Genomic DNA, 23,147 nt, shown 5'->3' with positions numbered 1-23,147 from the left:
AATCTAAAAAGCAGTAAGGGAAGTCCATGTATTTATTTTGCAGTTGTAAAAGGCATAGAACTGTACTAAAGTAAAATGACAAAGCTATGCTAGTTTTCAGTTTAGTCTTTTGAAATAAGTTAAACAATATTCTAGTAAGATCTCTTTTTTCAAATAAGATAAATAATGTTCTAATGCTTAACATAACAGAGAATAACAGAACAACAGAGTTGGAAGGACCTTGGAGGTCTTCTCGTCCAGCGGTCGCCAACTGGTGGGCCGTGAGAAAGTTTTGGTAGGCCACCGAGAAATCTCACCCCCAGAGCAACCCCCCACCAAAGCAATTAATCCAGGCTGCGCAGAAACACAAGGCTGCGCTATCCACATGGCCCGTGGGAACCTTCCCTGTCCACTCACTCCTTACCCAGCAAACTTGCCTGCTAAATTGCTATTTTTCCTTTTTCTGACTATCATCTGTTCTGCTGTGCTGGGAGATTTAGATTAGCTAGGAAGCAGGAAATTGTTGGATTTCTTGCTTTCTAGCTAGTCTTTAGATCTTCGGTTCTGCTTTTAAGCACAGCCGAACCTCCCTTAGGACTGAAGTTTCTATTATTCAGTGCAGACTCATGGCAAGCAAATTTTATGTGACAGACTGAGCTAGCCAATGGCAGATAGATAGATCACTGAATGAATCTGTGAGCAACTCAATCTGCTTGCTTGCTTTGCCTGATTTTGGGTAAAAGTTGCTCTTTTTTATAAAAATTCAATATTTATATAAATATTTATAATATTTACATACAAGGCATGCCCAGCCAATCACATGACCACCAAGCCACACCCACAAATTAGACCATGCCCATAGAACTGGTTAGTGATCCCTGGGATTTAAAATTATGAGTTTGGTGGTCCCTGAGGTCCAAAAGGTTGGCGACCCCTGTTCTAGTCCAACCCCCTGTTCAAGGGAGACCCTATATCATTGCAGACAAATGGCTGTCCAATCTCTTCTAAAAAATCTCCAGTGTCAGAGACCCACAACTTTTGGAGGAAGCTGTTCCCCTGGTTAATTGTTCATTGTCAGGAAATTTCTCCTGAATTTTATGTTGGTTCTCCCTTGATTAGTTGCTTCCACTGCTTTTTGTCTTGCCTTCAGATGCTTTGGGGAATAGCATTGACTCCCTCTTGACTCCTCACTCCTAATCCTGCAACTATTCTTCATATGTTTAGCCTTCAACCCCCTAATTATTTTTGTTGCTCTTCTCTGCACTGTTTCTAGCTTCTCAACATCTTTTTATACCATGGTGACTTTTGGTACTACTACCAAAAGTAGTAGTAACACTTCACATGACCTTGATTTGGTGTTTGCAGCACTCTGCTGGCTCATATTTAAGTGATTGTTCACTAGGACTCCTAGATCCCTCTTGCAGTCACTGCCATTGACCTGGTACCACTTATTCTGTACCTCTACATTTGGTTTTTCTTGTCTAAGTGTAAAACCTTTTCTCACCATTGAATTTCATCCTGTTAGATAGGGCTTAGTTAGCCTCTCTTCTGGGGTGTAAGTATTCCTCTCTTATGTACCTATATACCAGAGATGGTAATAGTCAGCAGTTATTCAATCAGCATTTACATGAAGTGGCAAAAAGTTCCTTGACACATTTCAACGTATTTATCACACTGCTGCTTTGATAAACCCAAATTTATTGGTTTCCACACCCAAGGGCACTAGAGGGCAGTGTGGCAACATAAATGATTATATTGCACATTGCTCAACTTGGGTGGCATGCACTGATTTCCACATTCAGGGCAGATTCAACCTGGAGAGGTGTTAGTGGCAAATCCTTCAGATAACTGAGAAAAACAGTGCAGTATGAGGTGAGGATAATTGAACACAAGAGGATCTAATGCTAATGTGCCAGAGAATTATGGTTAGCTGCCAATTCCTGATAGCCGTGCTAAAACCTTTCAGAGATATTAGAAATCAGCTGACCACCTATTGAAAATCTGGTAGATCAGAATCATTCTGATTTACACAATGGAAAAGTCCATTTCTTTCAAACCAAACTTTATTATCTTAACTACTATTTCTCCAGTGCTGGGGATCAGCTGATTTGTGAGTTTGGAAACTGACAATTAAAATCTTCCATTTTCTCTACCATTCAGACCAAACATCTGGTTCCTATGTTTGGAAAAGTGTCCGTAAAGAGAGAGAGAACTTGGTTTTTCACTTGTGAGGATTTTCCTAGACAACTAAGTTCTAGGTAGGACTTGAGACCTGGCACCTTTGAGAGCAGTGGCTCTCCTCTCTTAAACAGGTATCAGCTGCCTGGGAATGAAGTCTCATCAATCTGATAAAAGCAGCAGCATCCCCTTCTGATGATTGTCTCATGTTCAAAACAATCAGAATTCAATATTACAATGCAAACTGTCTTCAGCAGATGGAATATAGAACTGCATCCAGAGAACAGATATATGTGAGAGTAATGTAGGTTCCCAAGTGGACCTGGACTGTTGAGCCTTTCCTTGCACAAAGGACCTCTCAGTCTTTTGACTACCCACCACTGAAGACTTAAAAGTGATGCAGTGTTTTGTGGTCATAGCCTGGACTACGCTGTTTCATGCAACAGTATTGGAATTCTTGCAATTCATGGACTTTCAGGTCTCCATAGATTCATTCTAAATCCTTGTGGATCCAAAAGGATAATTAGCAAATTAGAACAACTTACAAGTTCTTATCCTAGCGTTGCATTTAAAAGATTGGGTTTTCTGCCAAACTGTAATGTTTAATATGAGCAAAAAGGGAATTGTTACATGGGAAGTATAATATACATATGAAAATAGAACCATCTGTCATAGAAGAAAAAAATCAAACTTTGTGATACTAAATAAATTATCAGGTAAATTCTCTTAAAATTTTATTACTGGTACACTATTAGATTTTAGCTTTTGCAGAAAGATAAATGGGAGCAAAAGAAAAACTCACAACAAAATGAGATAAAACTTTTTATTCTCTTATACATAAGATATTAATTATTTTGAAAGCAAACATACAAGAAACAAAATTATTGTTAAATGTTCATGTGCTAGTTGCTAACAATAGGTTTTTCCGAAAGATACGTTCAGTCTTAGAATCATTGATTGTAAGGATTTGAAAGTTTCTTATCTACTGGAAGCTCTTGTCAGTTTGTGTATATTATGCTAGATATGCAAATATATTTTAGCCATTTAAATTTTATACTTTTTGAAATCCCACTGTATCCCACTGTTTTTTTTTTAATGTTTTGGTCCTTTATATCTTTCTTCTTCTATATGAACTCAAGATGGTATACATGGGTGGGCCATAAAGTATTCCAGATTCAGTTCCAAAAAAGTAGCTTGGAGCACATGGAAGTGCCAATTGAGCTTCTTGTCTACAATTCCTTAAAGAAATTTGATTTTTCTTGGACCCTGTTGTCTAGAACTGTCATATGATACAGGGAAAAATATAACTCCTTTAATTATGTTCATGTCCCCAGAAGCACTTTTAGGGAAGTGAATTTGAAGCAGTAAATAGCACTAGTACATAGAACTTCACTTTTCACAATTACTTTGTGAAATAAGTTGAAAACTAAAGATCTACCCATTCATCAAATCTGCTTCTGTGGGTCCCCAAGTCTTTATCTAACATCTTTACTATAGCCTATAACAACACACTGAAACAGTCAGAGGACTCATTGGTATAGTGGTGGAGGAAAGTAAGGAAGAGTCATGCTAACTGAAAATGTTTTGTTTATTTAATGAACTCTGCAGCTCAGTAGGGCTGATTCAGTGACTTACTTAGAAATACATAACAATGTAGGTCAATGTAGATAAGTTTAATATGGCATAATAAAGTGAACCCAAACCAGAACTATAATCAATCACAGCAAATATTCAAATTGAACATATTTATTATGTTTATTAAATAAGCATATGCAATTTGTTATCCATACAAAGGTCTAAAAAAATCATTAACTGACTTGTTCCCTTGTGCTGCTGTGAAACTATAAGCCACTGATACTGTTTGTGGTAAGGAAGCTGTACAGTTCTGGATTCCCCAAAAGCCAAGCAAAAAGAGCTAATCAGTTTTAGATTTTGTTTGCATGCTGGAGTTAATTTTATAGCTCATTTATATTAATAAACCTATCCCAGTTTACTTCCAACACTAGCAACTGTGAGAAGCCAATTAAATTAATATCAATTTCTTACAGCTGGGATTTGTCTCAGACTTCATATGAATTTATTTGTGCTGATTAAATAAGAACATGCTAAATTTAATTTTAATTTCAGTAATTTCATGTGCACCTCCTCAATAGTAACCCAGGTAGAAGCACATTACAGTCAGTTGAATGTGCTTCTGTCATGGGATTAAGAACTCAGTCATCCTAATTACAGATACAGAACTTCACAAAGGGTTAATTTATAGTTGTAATTAATCTTAGTCTCAGATGGAGTAATGGTTAACATTAGATAAATTAATTCAAATTTTTGTTGTTTAATACCAGGATGGGTGATACTCAGCTTCTCCTTGCCTACAATGGCAGGAATAACGAAAAACCATTTGAATTTTTTATATTATCAGACCTTGATTACAAAAATTACAACAACTATTGTACTATATAATATAAATCTAGATATAGATTTTAAAAACATTAAATCCTTGCTGCCATCTGCTGCTCATTAGACTTCGCAACCCAAGCCTGGTCATCATAAAACCACATGGAGAAACAGAGATCTTCTTAAATTCATTTCTTTAACCATATATAGATAGATATAAGCATGCCAGCTACCCTAAATCAAGAAAACAGTTTATTCTTTCTATAATCTTGTTTCTTTTAATTTCCTATTGTCAAGTTATAAAGTATTGAATGCTACTTGGACTGTTCACTTAAATTAATTCAGTCCAGGAAATCTACAGCTGCAAATATTTTAAATGTTCAATATTAAACATATTAGAGAATATAATGAACTATGTTCTAAATTTCAGAAGTTACTATTCTCCTGAAGATGTATTTATGGAAACACATCAACATGACTTCTTGTGTAAATTTTTTTGTGTAAACATGGAAATCATAGACATATTATTTAAATATCCTAAAAGAATTGTATATCTTTTATTCATCTCAAAAGTGAAGAAAGTGAGGTTTTTTGCTCAAGGTATAGGTTTCTGGACAGAACTAAGTTTAAGCCCAGTGATTTCAAATAGCTAAGCATTGCCTGAATGTGGGCCATATTTATTTCAGGAATGCAAATTGTGTCATCACTGCTCTTCTAAGGGGAATTGATATTTGAAATACCTAGAAATACCTAGATTATATTTACAGCTGTACAATACTAATATATATTTCTAAATATATTATAACCCATCACATTAGGAGTAATTGGGGTTAGGGTTAGTTTACAAACCAACATCTTTTATTGCTTTTCCTGATATTTACATTTTACTACCATTGTTCAATAACTTCTCAACGCTGGGCTTAAAAGTTTTTTTTTATGTTCCTATGTGCCAACTTCTATCCAGATTACAGACGGTATTCAGCTGGGAAGCATTTTTACAAAGTCCTATTAAAATGATAAAAATCTTCATTTCAAAAATTAGTGGATTTCTGAGTAGCTTTGCTATGTAAAACAGTTTATTACATTGTTAGACACTTCTTTGTGTATTGCACAGGAATGAACCTACCTAGTCAGCCACATATCTTCAGCTATGCAAGAGATATTTCGCACTTTTACCTGTTGCATGGAAAGCTAAACAATGTGATTCCCTGCATGTGTATATACTGACACACACAAATATAATATTTTGAGGCAAAACCAGTAGACATATTGTGGTTTCATGTTTTCTGCAGGCAAAACAGTTACTTCTAAGTCATCCTGAAAAAATGAGTTTTTCTAAGATTAAAACACCATAAATGGTTTTATTAATAACAAAACCAAAACCTAATGCCAAATAAGAACGAAGTAAACACATGAGAAATAATACCACCCTTCTCCATAGTGGGTAACTATAGCCATATCTAATAAATAAGGTTTATTTCCTACATTACTTTTCTCTTACCTGTACCCCACTATACTCACAAGTATAGAGGGAAAGGTCCATACTCAAGACCTGCACAAAAGAAAGAAAAATTTTAACAAAACTTTTTAATTATGTATGTGTTGATAGGTGGGATTGCTTGAAAAAAATGTGAATAAAAGGATGGATGAGGATAAAACTACCTTGGGATAGTTTTACACTCTGATACAAAGGATCTCATAAGCAAGAAACCAACTTCCATATAAAATCAATCCAGAAATTGGAGTACTGATTACAATAATAGTGGGACTGCCCAAATTATTGAACTTTCCCCAAAGAAATGCATATAGAGAGCCTGGCAGGGGGAAACTTTATTAAACATTTTCTTTGTCAAATTCACATACAAAATTCATTGTAATGTGACAAGCCACATCATTCCAGCCCCCAGAGGTGATCATTTCTACACAGTCCTCCTCATCATAAGCATTATTTGGTTCACCGGTGCTCCATTTGTTGAAGGTCTGCATAGGGGATCGGTCAGAGTAGACAAAGCTGCCTTCCTTCTCAAGGTCATTAATGCCAATGAAAACTCGGCTGAGGCCAGCTTGATTGATGTAAGAAGCAATGAGATTATTGGTGGCTTCATCCTTGGGCATGCTCAGTGTCCCTCCTCTTCCTTGGCAGTAGAGCTGGGCATCCACATACCGCTTCTGTTCTTTCACCAGCAGGTATGTCTTATTATCTGTCTCACGCACACCAGCAACAGCTGCGGGGGAGGGCAGTGCTGAAAAGTGACCACTTGCATTTCTATAAACTTACTTAATGCATTCCATATAAGACAGACACAGCTGACCAACTAAAAAGCAAGCCAGGTTCTTCGGAAAGCAATTCCTTTTATTTAGGAGGGGGAATATATTTCCATAAACATTCCTACCTTTTTTAATGAACTTCAGCTCTGTTGTCAGCAGGGTCACTTGATTATCCATTTTACCAATGGCTGTTCGTAGCTGGCCACATTCACAAGGAATACCTAAAGTATAAGAGCAGTCCAAAGGCCTACTTAATGGAACATTCTTTTTCCATTAAGCCCAACCCAATTTTGACAAATGGCCCATAAACCAGATATAAGTGCATTACAATAATACTCTTTCTTCGGTGTTCACCAACAGCCAGTCCTGAAAGTCATATAAATTCATATTTTGATTGCACTACTTTGGCTTCAAGTGCTCATCTTCTCTACACAGGCTTCCCCATGGAGAAGACCCAGTGGTGGGATTCAATTTTTTTTTACTACCGGTTCTGTGGGCGTTGCTTGGTGGGTGTGGCAGGGAAAGGTTACTGCAAAATCTGCATTCACGCCCCACTCCTGGGGGAAGGTTACTGCAAAATCCCCATTCCCTTCCCACCCCACTAACCTGCTTTCCAGCTCCGTTCTCCAGTGCAGGGCAACCAAAGAAGACCCAGCCAATCAGCTGGGACTCAGGCAGAGAATAGATGGGGGCGGGGCCCATCAGAGGTGGTATTTGCCGGTTCTCCGAACTACTCAAAATTTCCTCTACCGGTTCTCTAGAACGGGTCAGAACCTGCTGAATACCACTTCTGAGAAGACCCATGGGAATAATAACTTTTTTTTTTCCTGAACAGAGAACTCTGTTAACTGTATTTAAGCAGGGCTTTTCTGTTCTGATGCAACATGACCACATTAAAGATAGATTGTTCTCATTGAGATTCCTTCCTGTAATTTCCTGTATAATAGGAATATATGGTGAAAACAAGACACTAGTTCCAGTGTACAGATATTCCTTGATTTACAACAGTTCATTTAGTGACATTCCAAGTTACAACAGCACTGATAAAAATGACATGATCATTTTTCACACAACCGTAGCAGCTTCCCCATGGTCACATGATCAAAATTCAGATGCTTGACAACCGACTCATATTTATGATGGTCATAGTGTCCCAATGTCATGTGATCACCTTTTGCAACTTTCTGATATGCAAAGTCAATGGGGAAGCCAGATTCACTTAACTGTGTTACTATCTTAAAAACTGCAATGATTCACTTAACAACAGTGGCAAGAAAGGTCACTTAACAAGTGTCTCACTTAGCAACATAAATCTTGGGCTCAGTTGTGGTTGTAAGACTACCTGTATTAGTGAACACAGGAGGAGGACTTGCACAAGTGTAGAAATTACACAGTCCTAACATGCCCTGTCATACTTTCTTAAGCCTATTTTTAAGACACTAACATTGTTCACTTAACTCCAGAGTTTTATTAAATTGCAAAATGGACTTTGAGAGTTAGTCAGCCAGTTCTGATATTATTTACCTGGATCTCCATTAGGACCAGGTGGACCTATATCTCCATTATCTCCTTTTTGTCCTAAGAAAAAAGACAATTGAACTTATCAGCAAATGAGATTTTATCCAATATCAATACATTATTAAGCTTAGATATTATCTTTACCATACATAACTGGGAAAATAATGTCAAATGAAATCAAATGTAACATACACATAAACGTGTTTCAAAATCAAAATAATATAATTTTATTGAATTACATTGTTCATTTCTTGAAGAAAATACATTCCTGCAACTAAGGAATAAAATGTAAGATGCTTCAGGATTTCAGGGATGTCTTCCACTGTCATGGCAGCGGCACCAACAGCCCTGCCCAGAAGGAGGCCATGTGGCCACTGCTGGGCCACTTCTTCTGCGGCTGCTTGCTGCCGCTCACATGCGACGTCCCTGGCCTCCATTTCACCATCAGAGGCCTTCAGGAAAGGCCTCTGCATCCAAGAAACAAGTTCTGATGCATGCGTCAATCCAGACCTTGTTTCTTTGCTGCACAGGCCTTTCCTGAAGGCCTTCAACAGTGAAATAGAGGCTGGGGGCAGCACGCACAAACAGTGGCTAGCTGCCTCAGAAGAAGTGGGCCAGCAAGGCGAGGCAGGTGTCAGGGTGTGCGAGGCCTGGTTGCAACTGCCCGAAAGTAAGTGGGTGTGGGACACATAGGACAGCTCCACCCCCACCCCACCCCGTAGCTTGATTTTTACTCATGCACCTCGCCTCAGCCTGTGCAACCAGGTGCAACGGTTAAACTTAATATATTGCTCAAAGTTTAATACAGAATGAAGAAAAATATACCTTTTGAGCCTAAGGGACCAACTTTTCCATGTCGCCCCATGCTACCTTTCTGCCCTTTGTCTCCCACTTCTCCTATAATATAAAAAAATCAAAGGCAAATAAAGACTTCTGTTTTTATGAACTTCTAACACCCTATATGTCTACATTATAGCATGTCTTAATTAAAACTAAATCTAGTTAAAGCTGAAAGGAACAGAATGTGCAAGAGCAAAAAGAGGATAAAAAGAAAAGGGAGAATGTGTGTTGAAAGAATTACTTCCAGTTAACCATGGTCCATGGGGAAAGTGCATCATATTTGCTTGGAGTATACACGCTAAAGAGAAAAAGTTAACACAATAATGATAATTCAAAGAAAATCGTGCACACCAGCATGTGTTTATTAAAAAAAAAAAAAGCTCCAGATAAAAAGGATCCATCTTTATTATTGGCTTGTGTCATTTTCTTAGAGCTTAAAGCTTCAGAGACAACAAATTAGAATTGCAAATAATGCTGATTTTGGAAAATTTTACTCGAGAGATGTTTCTCCCAGTCTTTTGTATCCTTCCAATCTGGTCAGGCTGGATGGGCACGTTTTGTATCCCACTGCCTAAGGAATGCCGGCTGGGCCCAGAAGATAGGACTTTTTTTGCTGTAGCACCTGAGCTATGGAACATTCTCGCTATGGAAATAAGGCTAAATATGGAATTGCAGTTTATCAAACACAAAAAATGAAGAGCTTTTCCAGATCACTGCGTGATTCTTAACTCTTTAATTCTTTCAAGCAGTAATTTTTCATCTTCTCCAGAAACAATTATTATTTGGGGCAAGATCTGGTATCTTTCCCAATAATGAGGTTGCTGTTGCAATCAGGGTGAGGTTCTGCTCAGCAACTTTGGGTCGTTTTGGGCTGCTATTAGCTTGTCCACTCCCCCATTACTGGGAACACTTTCCTAATTCTAGGCACCAAAAGAAGAAGGACAGATCTAAATGTTTCAATATTTTGTATTTTCCACTACAAAACTCAATCAACACAATATATAGTAATTCTCAAATAAACCATTCCACATACATGCTAATTTTAATAAATCAAAAATATTTAAATTGAGTTTAATTAGGTACAAACCTATATATGCAACTGTGACCTTACGAAAATATACACAAATAGTATATTCTCCATTTACTATTAAGCAATATTAATCCAATGCTTAATCCATTTTTAAAATAAGATTTACCTTTTTCCCCTGGAGGTCCAACTCGACCAGGACGGCCTGGAGCACCTTTTTCCCCCTTTTCTCCATTTTCCCCTATTATGTAATAAAACATAAGGTAAAATGAAACAAATTATTCAAAATTCAGTGATATTATGTTCAGAATTCAATTTTTGTAATGAAAATGACAGCATCATTAATATTGTTTGTCCTGTTTATGTATGTAGTGTTCTTCTCATCACTTCACCATCTCTCTCAATTTTTACATTTAGAAGGTGTTTTTTTTTTTTTTTTAAAGGAAAACAGAAAAAATAGGTGTTTTACTACAGAACTTCAGACTTTATAGACAATGGGAACATAATGGATTTCAAAAAGCAAGTATAAGAGAAAGTTATATACAAATTTCAACTAATAGAAGGGGGAAGTAGTTTGGCTTTTGGTTTGGTCTGAAGAAACTAGATGGCAAAAAGAAATCAAAGTTCTCTGTCCCTCTTTCCTGCTACCTTGTGATTGTCCAGGTTTTTTACATGAAGGATGCAATTATATTTGATCTGACTATTGATTGCATTATTCCACAGCCAGAACATTCATTATATTTTCTCCTCTAAGGAGAAGATTATATTTAGTTAGATACCTCAAGGACCTACATCATTACTGAGCTGGTAGCTGGTTCAGATAATAAGCCGCTCTTTCCAAACATGTTTTTTCAGGGGTAAGCAATACCACTACTAAAGGATCACAGGATGACCATCATGCATATCACTCATGTAGACAAGGTTATTGTAATTACAGTAATAACAGCTGATTATTACTGATCAGATCCTCTGCATTTACTCAGTGCCTGTTCTGTTAATTTTTTCTTTAAAAATGTTAAGATATCAGGTTCCTTGACTTAAAATACAGAACAAGGTATAGAGTTAAAGTATAGAACAAGGAGTATAACATCACACAACAAAACAGTGAAGGTCCTTGAAATACTGTACCTTCAGATATACTAATTAAATCTAATCTTCTCCTTAGGAGTGACAATATAAGGAATATACTGGGTATAGAGTGCAGTTGTCAAGGTCACTTTTAGCAAGTAACCAGAGTCTACCTAAGGTTATTGTCTGAGGTAAGAATGTATTATCCTTCAGCGAAAAGTTCAACACTGTTAATGTGAGTGCCTCCTTCACCTTACTGAGAATAGCTGGAAGCAATAGCAAGTGTAGAAGTGTAGCTAAAAGCAAGGAAGGAACAGTAGGGTACAGCTACTCTCTCCCATCACTACACATTTATTGCCAGGAACAGCAGTATCTATCATGCTACCTAGATTTTAGTAATAGCATCTCAGACATCTGGTCATTTCAGATGACATGGCTCCTTGGTTTAACGTCTTAGCCCTCTCAGAAGCTGCTCCTAACATCTCCCTGAAGAAATATGATTGGTCTGCAGTACTAAGACTCAAATTGCATAGAAGTCAAGGGCACACTGGATTTCAGCCAACAGATGAAAGACTCTATATTTCATTAGTGTATATCTAAGCCAGGGAGATATCCCCCCTGACAGTTTAGCTCAGACACTGATGACTTTTTAGAGATTTTACATTAGCTGCAGACTTCGTAGGTAGGTCATTTTGTGCTTCACTGCATTTCTGCATCAATCTCCCTCGCCATTATGACTACAGCTTCTAATTAGAGAGACTGTGCTGAAGCATGAACAAATTTGTTTTTTTCCTTCAGGCTTTCATATTTTTAGTTTTATATCTCAGTGTTCCCGTTTCCTTGATAAAAGAGCAATTATTATTAGAACTCCAGAATCATGCATAATTGTTAGCCTTGGTGCGTCACATTTTAGCAGACTGGTTTTTTTTTTTTTTTTTGCAAAACACTGCCAATTGTTCAGGCAAACTGAGCAAAGCTGTGCAGTTTTTCTCATCGTAAAGTTTCAGTTTTGCAGATCAAGAGGGGAAATGAAGATACACTACTTCCAGTTTGATTTCCAAAGAAGGGGTCAAAATGCAAAGACTGGGCCAATAAGAAATAGCATATGAAACTGCATTACCAAGCAGACATATACAAACACCCCATTTAATAATATTGTCCACTTTTTTTCTTCTATAAGGGGCCATATTCTTTTTTGGACATTGAGAAAGATCAAGACAATAGGGGTGTGTAGAAATCAGTGCTTTTCACTGAGGAAGAGACATTCCAGAAAGCCAAGCAAGCAATCTGGAAAGGTGTCCAAGGACAGACTGCTGGAGCGGGTGAGAATCACCTATGTTTCTTCCTCCTCCTCCCTTCATATCCCTCCCCCGTTGTCAGGGCAATCCACCTGCCAATCGAACAGCAGTATTGGGGTGAGGCAAGAGAGAGAAAAGACATGATGGCTGCCTGAGAGCTCTGTAGCCATAGGCTAAATAAACAGAACCAAAGCCCAGGAGTCAAAGTAAAAGGGGAAACTTAAAGTTAGACAGCACACATGAGAAGATGCAGCAGGAAAGTAGGCAGCAGCTGAGAAAGGTGGAAAGAAAGATATGATTCTTTCCTTCCCTCATACTGGCATGAGGTTAAACACTCTGTGAGCCATTTTCCTCAGACGGAGCAAATATTTGCAAAAATAGGAAAAGAATGAAGAAGCCCCATCAGGAACAAAAAGCGGGAAAGATTAAGAAAAAAATGACTTATTTGGGTGAGAGATAGAAAGCAGAAATCAAAAAAAGATTGAACTCTGCAGAAAAAAAGGAGAACTCTAAAGAGAGTGAAAAAGACATACATACATACATACATACATACATACATACATACATACATACACGCACACACACAGAGGGTGAGAGAGAGAGAGAGAGAGAGATTCAGACAACAGAAATAGAGAGGTCAGCAATAAACAAAGATATTGGAGATATAGAAAGATACGAGATTTTTAAGCGTTCTTTTTGAAAAATAAGTCTCTTCAATTAATTGTCCATGTTTCCAGCACTTTGTATTTATTAGAAATTCATTAATATAGTTATTGGTGGTTTAAAAAAATGTGTCCATGCTTTCCCATCATACACACAACACTTCAACGGAAAGAGGTGAAGAAAACAATGGCTACATTCATATCTTGTTCTAACCCAGGTCTTGTGGAACAAGAGATGCTGGGTTCAGATTATGAATAAGCACAACATGGTTTATAGGCTGAACTCATTTTTTATTTATTTACTCATTAAACAAATGTATATCACCACCCAACTCAGACACAGGTAACCCTAGCACCCATACATTAGTCAAGATTTGTTAAAGAAGGAGAAGTTGCTACATTGTTTCCAGAGAGAGTTACAAGCGGCGCACAGAATTCTAAAAGGGAAAGTTTTTTTTTTTTTCCTTCACTCTCCTTCCTAACGTGACAGCGGATGGAATAACAAGAGAAATCTGAAAATCTAGGTAATTAAATACTGAAGAGATAAGGATTTCTGAATGTTTTTTTTTTTTTTTAAAGACTTTAAAAAAATTTTTTTGCTGTGAGTGGGAAGGGAGAGGGAAAAATTGGATTAGAATTTGAAAATAAGGAAAAGACTGCCTGGATTTTTAAAGAGCTATAAATACTAACAAGGCTTCTGAAAGATATATATTAAATGGAACTTTGTGATCAAACTCAATCCCAGAAAGAGAAAGTGAAGGAGAAAGTGCTTAAAAGAATTAACCTACTTGGATTGCTTGGTGATTTTACCACTTTTGAGAATTATCTCTGATTAAAAGCACTTGGGTGGTTGCTTGGGAAAACTTTTTCTCTTTATAATGGCATTACTTGTGGACAGATTGAAACTTTTATATCAAAAATATGAGAAAGAAAAGCAAGAAGGGAAGGATGTTTTTGATACTCTTTTCAGTATTTAGAAATGGTGGTCTACACTTATGTAAAATTGAATGGACAACAGGACGACTGGGACAAAGAAGAAGCCATTTTTGATGAACAAGTGACTTTGGCTGGGGAAGGAAAGGAGAAAGAGAAAAAGGAATTTTTTTTTTTTTTTGAAAGGAGAGATTTGAAGTAGGAGAAGCAGGAATACCTTAATGAAATAATGATTTAAAATATGTGACGTGGGGGAATAATTATGGAAAGTAGGTGCTCCCACAAAAGTATGTTAATTAATTGAAAAGTAATGTGCTAAGTGTTTATGATATAAAAGAATATGAATATTAATGAATAGATCAGTATTGGTATTGATAATATTGTATAATTTTAGAATGTACCAAATAGAATCCCAGTGTAAGTTAGGTATTTTATATTAAGTATTATAAATGTAGGGGAAAGAGGTAAAGGCGTCATACTCCAATTAGTGTACAGGAGAAGCTTTTTTTTTTTAAAAGAAGAAAGATAAATCGATAGCTGGAAATAAACAGACAAAGAATAATAAATATTATGATTTGAATTGAGATGAGATAAATAAAATAAAATTAAGAGAATCTAAAGAGAGAAGAAGCTATATAAAAATTGAAAATGGTAATAATGATATGGAATGGCATATAAAATGAATATGAATTTGAGTTGGTGTCTGTACAAAGAGTTTTGACCGGGATTAAGCAACTTTCAGAAAAGATGTTTTTTTATGTTTATGTTTTGTGTTCTTATGTGTTTATGTTTGAATGAGTTAATAAAACCTTGGAGAAAGGTTAGAAAAGGACAATGGAGAGAAAGATAGAAGAAAATAAAGCAAGTTAGAAAGAGAAAATATGTGATTGTAAGGAAATGTGTTAATGTTGTAAAACTTTCAAATAATTTTTAGAAATTTTTAGAAAAAAGGTTTTATGTTTATCTTGTATGTTTTATATGCTTTTAAAAATTAATAAAATTTGTTTAATAAAAAAAAAGATTTGTTAAAGATATTCTGTTAAATAAACCAGACTCAATTTTACAACTGGGAAAAGCAATTATATTCCATCAGTCAATTTCTGCTTTATTTTCTTCCTTTTTCCGTATTCCAAGCTTCCTCACAATAATAAAAGACTGCTTATTCAGCTCAGGATTTAAGGTTATTGTAGCCTTACAATATCTGTATGAGAAAGTTAGGAAACTAAATCCTAACTTAGTTTATTTGTAAATCATACCAATGCTTTCTCTGTTTCCCCATACAACTATCACTCATAAAACTTCCTCGGCCTTAATTCTTCATGTTTAACAGCTTTTTTCTTCTGCATAATTGCTCAGTCCCTAGTTCACAAGTATTGTGGGACAAATATTATTATTTTTAAATTTTATTACGTCTCCTTTTTTAGTTACTCAAGGTGGCAAACATATCCAATACTTCTTCCTTCTATTTTTCCCAACAGCCCTGTGAGGTGGGTTGAGCTGAGAGTGACTTGAGTGACCCAAAGTCACCCAGACAGCTTTCATGCCTAAAGCAAGACTAGAACTCACAATTTCCTAGTTTCTAGGCCAACACTTTCAATATTAGACCAACTGGCACTTGAGGAGAAATCTTTATAAGAAAAGAAGAGAGAATGCACATCAGCAAAAAAGAATGTATATTAGAGAAATAATCTACAATTATTTAATAATAGAGATGTACATAAAATAGAAAATATATTGTGTTTAACATTTAGAACAAAATAACCCTCCGCAAATTGTTCCATTAGGATGTTTCAAGTTGGCTTCTGTTCTGCAGATAAAAACTTGAAACAGCTTGAGCAGAAGAGCATTTCTTCCCCCTAGGTCTCCTGAATTAGTTGGATGGGAGACAATAGTGATTACTACATAATACACAAATGGCAAAAATCTGATATAAACTATTCTTTTAAAAAGTTTAAAAAATAAGTATGGTATCCATAGGAAATGCAGCAGTTTACTCACTCAATGAAATATTTAAATCAGAAGCAAGCATCCCATCCCCCTTCTCAAGCATAGAACAAGCAGAGGTCTTTTCAATTACTTTAAATAAACTCTAGGTCAATTGGTGTTTTTTTTTCATGAATGCAAAAAAAATGCTGGTACTTTTTAATTGCGTGAATAACTCTAAAATAACAAAATGCAAGAAACAGGCACGGCCATTTTAACTTGGAATGTTTTGGATATCTTATTATAATTACACTGCTTGGATTCAATTCAAGGGTACATTTTGGAGACAGGGAGCTATTTCTAGAAACACTGACCCAACTATGATTCCATTTTTAGGGTGAATTCATGAAGATGTCTTTGAAGCAGTAAGAGGCACCACAGCACTTTAAACAAAATTTTATTGTGGCATGAGTGTCTTCAGAAAATTAATTTATTTCATCCAATTCATTGAGCAAATACAATAGTAGAGTATACAATGGAGAATAAGCTCACTAAACAGTTAACAAGAATACAAAGATTACATCCTGACATTATCAAAAGAAAATACTCCCGCCCCCAATCTACATTAATGAAATACAGTGAAGTGAAAAAGTAACAAAGACTGCTTAACTCCAACTTGGGGCAACTGTTGTAGCAGTCATTCAGCTATATTTGTGTTGATAAAAGATTTGATGATTTTACTAATTCCAGTAGTCCCTATAATATTTCAACAATTATCTCAAAATCAGAGGCGATATACCACACATGACAGTTTTCTCTAAAATCTTTGGTCAAAAGAAGAAGAATAAAAAGCTTATTCCCAAATGGTTTCTATTTCTTCCAGAATTAACCATCAAATGTATGTGAAGGTGTCATGTTGTCCTTCATTTTTATTTTGTATCATAAGGCCTCCCAACTTCATTGCAACAGAACTACCATTTGCTTACACTGTTGGCGATTCTTATTTTCATGATAAAGAGCCCAGCCCTGTTGATAACTACATATAAAATTATGAGCCATGGTGGTGCAGTGGTAAGAGTGCAGTACTGCAGGCTACTTCTGCAGGCGACTTCTGCTGGCTACCAGCTGCCCACAATTTGGCAGTTCAAATCTCACCAGGCTCAAGGTTGACTCAGCCTTCCATCCTTCTGAGGTGGAGTAAAATGAGGACCCAAATTGTAATGCTGACTCTGTAAAACCACTTAAAGAGGCTCGGTAAAGCACTGTAAAGCAGTATACAAATCTAAGTACTATTGCTATTGCTATTGATCAAGCTACTAAGATAATCCAAATAAGTTAGTAATATTTTTCAGAGTTTTGACAATTCTAAACACAGAATATGACTAAAGTAGAGAAGAGCAAATCACTAATAACCAAGCATACCATTTCCAAAATATCCACTCTATCTAACCTTGCCCCTCTGAAATATAAATGATTAAGTAATTGCAGTCACAGAATGGGTCAAAAACGGCAACAAACCAGCTAATGTGTATAAAATAAGGACATGAAATAAGAGAAATAAGGCCTGTTATTGTCCTCTGAATTCTACATTCTGTTTATGCAAATTAAACTCATTCTCTTGTAAAATATTTGTCAGTTTTTTGTTGGTGTATAGCAGGGGTGTCTAACTCGCAGCCGGCGGGTCAGATGCATCACACACTGGCCATGCCCACACTATTTTAGTGAAGGGAGGGAAGTCACAATATATCATGTGATGACAACGTGACAATGTGAGTTTGACACCCCTGGTGTACAGGTATCAGTATGTTCTAAGAAAATGAAATAGTATAAGTGAGGAACTAAAAGGAGAGAAGCAGAAAATGTTTTCAGGGCCAGTATCCAAGAAAATTAGAAAGATATACTTAGTTTAGCAAATAAGTTTTGTGTGGCTGTTTATTGGGAATTCTGTGGAAGGATTGTTTATGATCATCCAAAGCCCTCTATGGTTGTTTGCTTAAGCGGCAACTCAAATGACTGTTTCATTATTATAGGCCAATTGCTCCAGACAAGGAAAAGCTTAAGAGAAAAGTTGGCCTATTTCACTAAGAGAATGCAATCCCACTGACAATTACTAGAATGCCATCAGATCAATAAAAATGAAAAAGGAATGTCTGATTATTTGTGGGAAGAGAGATGCATATTACCTTTGAGGCCTGGAACCAGAATCTGAACAGAGCAGGATTCCTCTGCAATATGCTGAGCATATCCAGATCTTGGAAGAGACAGGAATGCAAGGCTAATTACAGAGACAAAGAAAACCAGATCACTCTTCATAATGAGCTTGTCCCTTACTCCTAAAGGGAGGAAAAATGAATAAACCATTAACAGGGATTCTAAATATTTTGGACAGTTCTAATGTGTTCACTATCTTCTAAGGACACAATAAACTTTACAGCATATTAATAGATATCTTTAATATATGATAGCTTGTTAAGTTGCAAAGTTTTTGGTAATATATTTTATTGGGAAGGGACACTCAGGTTTAGCAGAGTGAGAGTCTGCAACACAAATATATTTTCCCCTAGATCATAATCTATATTTAAGCCAACAGAAAAGAGTTTGGCTTGGTATACTTGTTCAAAATCTGCAGAAAAAAAGGAATGGCCCTTCATACACACTCACAAAAAAAGATTGGAAAGAAAAACCTAATTTAGTGGATGATGAGAGTGATCTGCATAAAGGTTCCCTGGGGAAGTCATGAACACAATTCCACACTGCTAAAAAAATTCAGTTGAAGGAAAAATAAGAATCTTTGGGAAAAATCCCAAGTCCAAATGATATGATGGGAAAATGTATAAAATTGCCTTTTCCTGCAGTTTTAAGTCAACTAAGAAAGAATAAAGGCTAAGATCTTGTTTCCGAATGAAGCAAAAACACCTGTGCCTAGAGTTGTGCAAGAAAAAATGGCAACGCATTCCTTGGTTTTCAGTTACTTCTATCAATCTTGATTAGTTCCCCTAGCAGATCTATTATTCATCTTAATTTCTGCTCAAATATTTTATGTGTGGGTTAGGGTACACATAACAGTATAAATATACCATTCCAATAATAACTTGATTTGTACAATATGCTTAAATACAAACTAACCACAATTTAGTACATTAGCTGAAGCTTGTAATTAATGTGTTGAGTGCATATCATTAATTTATGATTGAATGTCTTGTAAACCAAGAAAGCTCTGTTAAATAAGGATCAGCATGAATTAAGCTGCTGTGAAACACATTATATAGATTCAGCAAGCTCACCTTTATTGTTGAAAGAACCCACCAGCCTATGATATTAAAAATAAAATAAACCAGCATGGGGTAGCTGACAAGGATAAGAAGCAACTCTTCCTCCTTTTTGAATATTGCTTTTTTTAAAAAATTAACTACTGCTTAATCTCTTCGTTCTTTTCTCAGGTTAGTGAATCAATTAGAGTTTCAGAGCAGCTTGGCTTTTCCTGACATCAACCTTTCGTATGTATTGAACCAGCCATCATAGTCTATGCAACATATCAGGAGGGTTGTGAAAATACATGGTTGTACCTATCAGAACTGACCTATTCAGTTAGTCTCCAAATACAAACAGATGTTTGTAGACATACAGTTCTATATAGTCGGGAAATCAGAATCTACCTGTGTTTTGGACAGTAGCATGAAATGCTTAATATAAGTATCGTGATTTTGCTTTAATAAATTTATGTATTTAATAATACATTTAATAAATAAATCTGTAGGAGGATGATATAAAAAGGATATGGAAAGAAACAAAGAGTTCTGTTTACTCTGTAACTTATTCCTCTCCACACTATTTGTTCTTTTGTGAACTAAAAAGAGTTCTGGAGGTGGGAAATATATAATTCATTGTACAAATTTGTTTGCCTTAGAGGGAAAACAGTCAGACAATTCTCAATGCCTACAGAAACAGTTGCATTATTTTAAATACCGTATTTGCCGGCGTATAAGACAACTGGGCGTATAAGACGACCCCCAACATTTCCACTCAAAATATAGAGTTTGTTATATACTCGCCGTATAAGACTACCCCTCTTCCACACACCTTCCACTTTTGCACTTTTTTTTTTTTGACGCACTTTTCTGCTTTGGACAATTTTGAAATGAGCTAATCCAATTTTGAACCAAGAATATGCAAATAGCTATGGAGTTTAGAAATGAGTTTTAAAAATATTTTTCATTGCTTACCATTAAGCGTAAAATATGTTGTAAATAAAATGAGAACACAGGAAACGTTCTCTTCTCAATACAGCTGATCTCTCTCTCTCTCTCTCTCTCTCTCTCTCTCTCTCTCTCTCTCACACACACACACACACACACACACACACACACCAAAAACCCGGACACTGAAAAGGCTGCCAAGGAACAGTATATTCAATGCCTTCTCTTTAATCAAGAAACAAGGAATTCCTTAGAATCTTTTTTTTTCCCCAAGTGGCCCTCTTTAAAAAAAAAAATGGAGGTAACACTTTCATTCAAAAAGTCTTCCAGTATCTGGAGTCGCTCAGACATATTGAAGTGAGGCAGGAGAGTAAGTGAAATTTGAAATGATCCAGCTACCGTTTTCTTCCCCTCCCGCCCGAAGGCCATTATCTCCAAGTGAAAACGAACGAGGGAGGCAAAGAAGCCAAACACGCTAAAAAGGATCTCTTTATTTTCCTACACAAGGTCACACCTACTTTTCCGCATTCAAAGGACAACCTCTCCTCACCACCACCACACACACACACACCCCGCAATACCCGCAAACAATGTTCTGGGCATTAATCACCATTGCTACATTAACCTGGTAAATTTATACCCTGCCTCCCCAGTGTTGCTTTTGACGGCAGGATTTCACACAGCGGGCGCTCGCTCGCTCTCTTCTCCGCTCTCCCACCATTCGCACATGTTGGAAGCACCGTAAAACCTGATAACCCACCCGGGGCTCCCCATCCTTAACCTACAGCCGCCCGCATGCAAAACCTGCGTGCAAAAGAAAAAAAAAAAGAAAAGTTCGCTGCACGTGAGGATCTTCGAATCCTCTCCTCCCCACACCGCTAAGGAAGGAAGAGGGGAAAGGTTGCGCAGCACGTGGCGAGTGACACCCGCCACACACACACACACACACACACACACACACACACACCGCTCCCCCAACCTCCCTCCCGGCTGCAACTCAAGCTCGAAGTGGGAGTCGGAGTCCTCCGGCGTATAAGACGACCCCCACTTGGAGGCATGTTTTCAGGGCAAAAAGTCGTCTTATACGCCGGCAAATACGGTACATCTTTTTCTATGATCGTTTGTTTTCTTATTTTTTCTTGCTTTTCTTCATCTCCATAACATTTTCCTACTTTGCCAACCCATTTATCTGCTTTTTTCATTATTTTCAAAGCTCTTTCACCTTCTGTTTTTGTTTTTTAGATTTAGACGTCCTCTTTTGTTCCTTTTCCTTGAAATAGACTTATTTGGAAATAGCACTTAATTTTAGTTAACTGTACCAAAACATTGGTCCACATCTTTTTTTCCAAACCAGGGGATCTATTCCAAAAATTGGTTAGCAATCGTAATATAGTACAATAAACTTGCTTGTGAGAACACACAGGGTATCTCACACTCAATCCTGAGTGATCACAAAGTACAGTCACAAACTTGAGGTCAGGGTTCAAAGTTAGAGACTATAAATTATAGCCTAGTTGGAAGTGATAATTTTATGGTTTGCCTACTTGAAGAGGACTGGTTTAGGGAAGGATGCTCCAGATCTCTAGCAGCTGCTTGAAAGGAAAAATTAAATTTGGACTACTGTATTTCATATTCTTCAACCAACACTTTACAGTCCATATTCTATACTCCTTAGCATTGTGGGCACACATGAGAGGGAAGAATCAGAGCTGAACTTTTCAATTCCAGATATTGTACAAGTTGTGAAGATAATGCTTTGTGCTTTTGTAGCATTTTATTTGCTGCTTAAATAAAAAAAAAACTCGCTGTTCTCCTTATGCTTTCTGCAACACACTCTGTACCAAGAAACAACTAATTTATAATAGAACAGCATAAAATAAAAAATATACTCCTAGGCAATCCTGAACACTATAAAAATCAATTTCAGATGTTCAATAACTTTTTCGATGTAAAGACATGAGCCAGTCTGTATTCTATGACATTAGATGACCTACATTGCAACAATTCCAGACTGATCTCAACTCAGCCCTGATCTAAAATTCAGTACTCCTTTTTATCCAGTTTCCATAAAATATATATATATATACACATTATGCAGCCTACTCTCTTTTAAGCCAGGCTTTTGGCTGGCACAACCATCTTAGCATTACCTACCTTAGATTTGCTGAGAGAAGAGGCGCTGTAGCTGAACTGCTGACTGAAAGGGCACTGCACCACAGATGGACCTCATTGCTACTATTTACAAAAGTCCGATAGGTTTTAATTTGAAGTGGGCTCAACTGCTGCTCTTCGACCATCCAGCAAATCAGGCCCAACCGTTTGCAAGCGTTATCTATAAACAGCTTCCTGTTTGAAACAGCTCAGCTGTCCAGCAGGACGTTAATTAGGAGCAAAATGTGTGGGAACGAGGCAACAACCCATGATATAAACGGCTGCTTTTGGCAGGGTGCATTTTTGGGAATGCAGGACACTTCTCTTTTCGTCTCTCTCGCCTTCCCATGAAAAGAAGCCCCTTCGTTAACTCTTTCATGCCTAATGTCAGATAGCAGCCATGTGAATAGGATCCTAGGAGAGCAAAGGTCTTCCTTAGTGCCTTGCTTGGGTTGGGAGCATGGATATTCATTATATGCAGATATTTTTAAACCCAATAACATACCTATTCTAAACTGGCGGACTCCTGGATACCAGGACCTCCTTCTGCAGGAAATGTGGATGGTTTTATTGTTCATTTCTGAAAACGTCACTGTCCCTCAACAGCCTGCAGGATAAAGTCTCAGTAAATTGTCCCTGGTCTGGCATAACTACGTTAGAAAACAAGAGCTGAATCCCCACTATTCCCCACTCCAAAGCAACATCAGACTGG

At 36.8% G+C, this 23,147-nt stretch overlaps 1 protein-coding gene across 4 annotated transcripts; it reads right to left on the bottom strand.

Moving 5' to 3' along the window:
- Positions 1-2,966: 2,966 nt before the first annotated feature.
- Positions 2,967-22,721, bottom strand: COLEC11 (collectin subfamily member 11). 4 transcript variants are annotated; one of them, XM_026665305.2, is made up of 7 exons: positions 22,439-22,721; positions 18,272-18,363; positions 10,374-10,445; positions 9,163-9,234; positions 8,344-8,397; positions 6,945-7,040; positions 2,967-6,794 (listed from the first exon to the last, which is right to left on the bottom strand). In XM_026665305.2, the coding sequence occupies exons 1-7, from the start codon at positions 22,579-22,581 to the stop codon at positions 6,385-6,387; spliced, it is 939 nt and encodes a 312-aa protein (XP_026521090.1). In that variant the 5' UTR covers positions 22,582-22,721; the 3' UTR covers positions 2,967-6,384. The 4 variants fall into 4 exon arrangements, with proteins under 4 accessions (XP_026521090.1, XP_026521091.1, XP_026521092.1 ...); XM_026665306.2 differs by having other exon boundaries at positions 2,967-6,776; positions 22,439-22,718; XM_026665307.2 differs by having other exon boundaries at positions 18,272-18,421; positions 22,439-22,521.
- Positions 22,722-23,147: the final 426 nt, after the last annotated feature.

Source organism: Notechis scutatus, chromosome 1 (genome assembly GCF_049901735.1).
Source record: "Notechis scutatus isolate UNSWTSFEM ecotype Mainland chromosome 1, rNotScu1.2, whole genome shotgun sequence".
Lineage (NCBI taxonomy): Eukaryota > Metazoa > Chordata > Lepidosauria > Squamata > Elapidae > Notechis > Notechis scutatus.
This window is presented reverse-complemented; position numbering and strand designations above follow the sequence as displayed.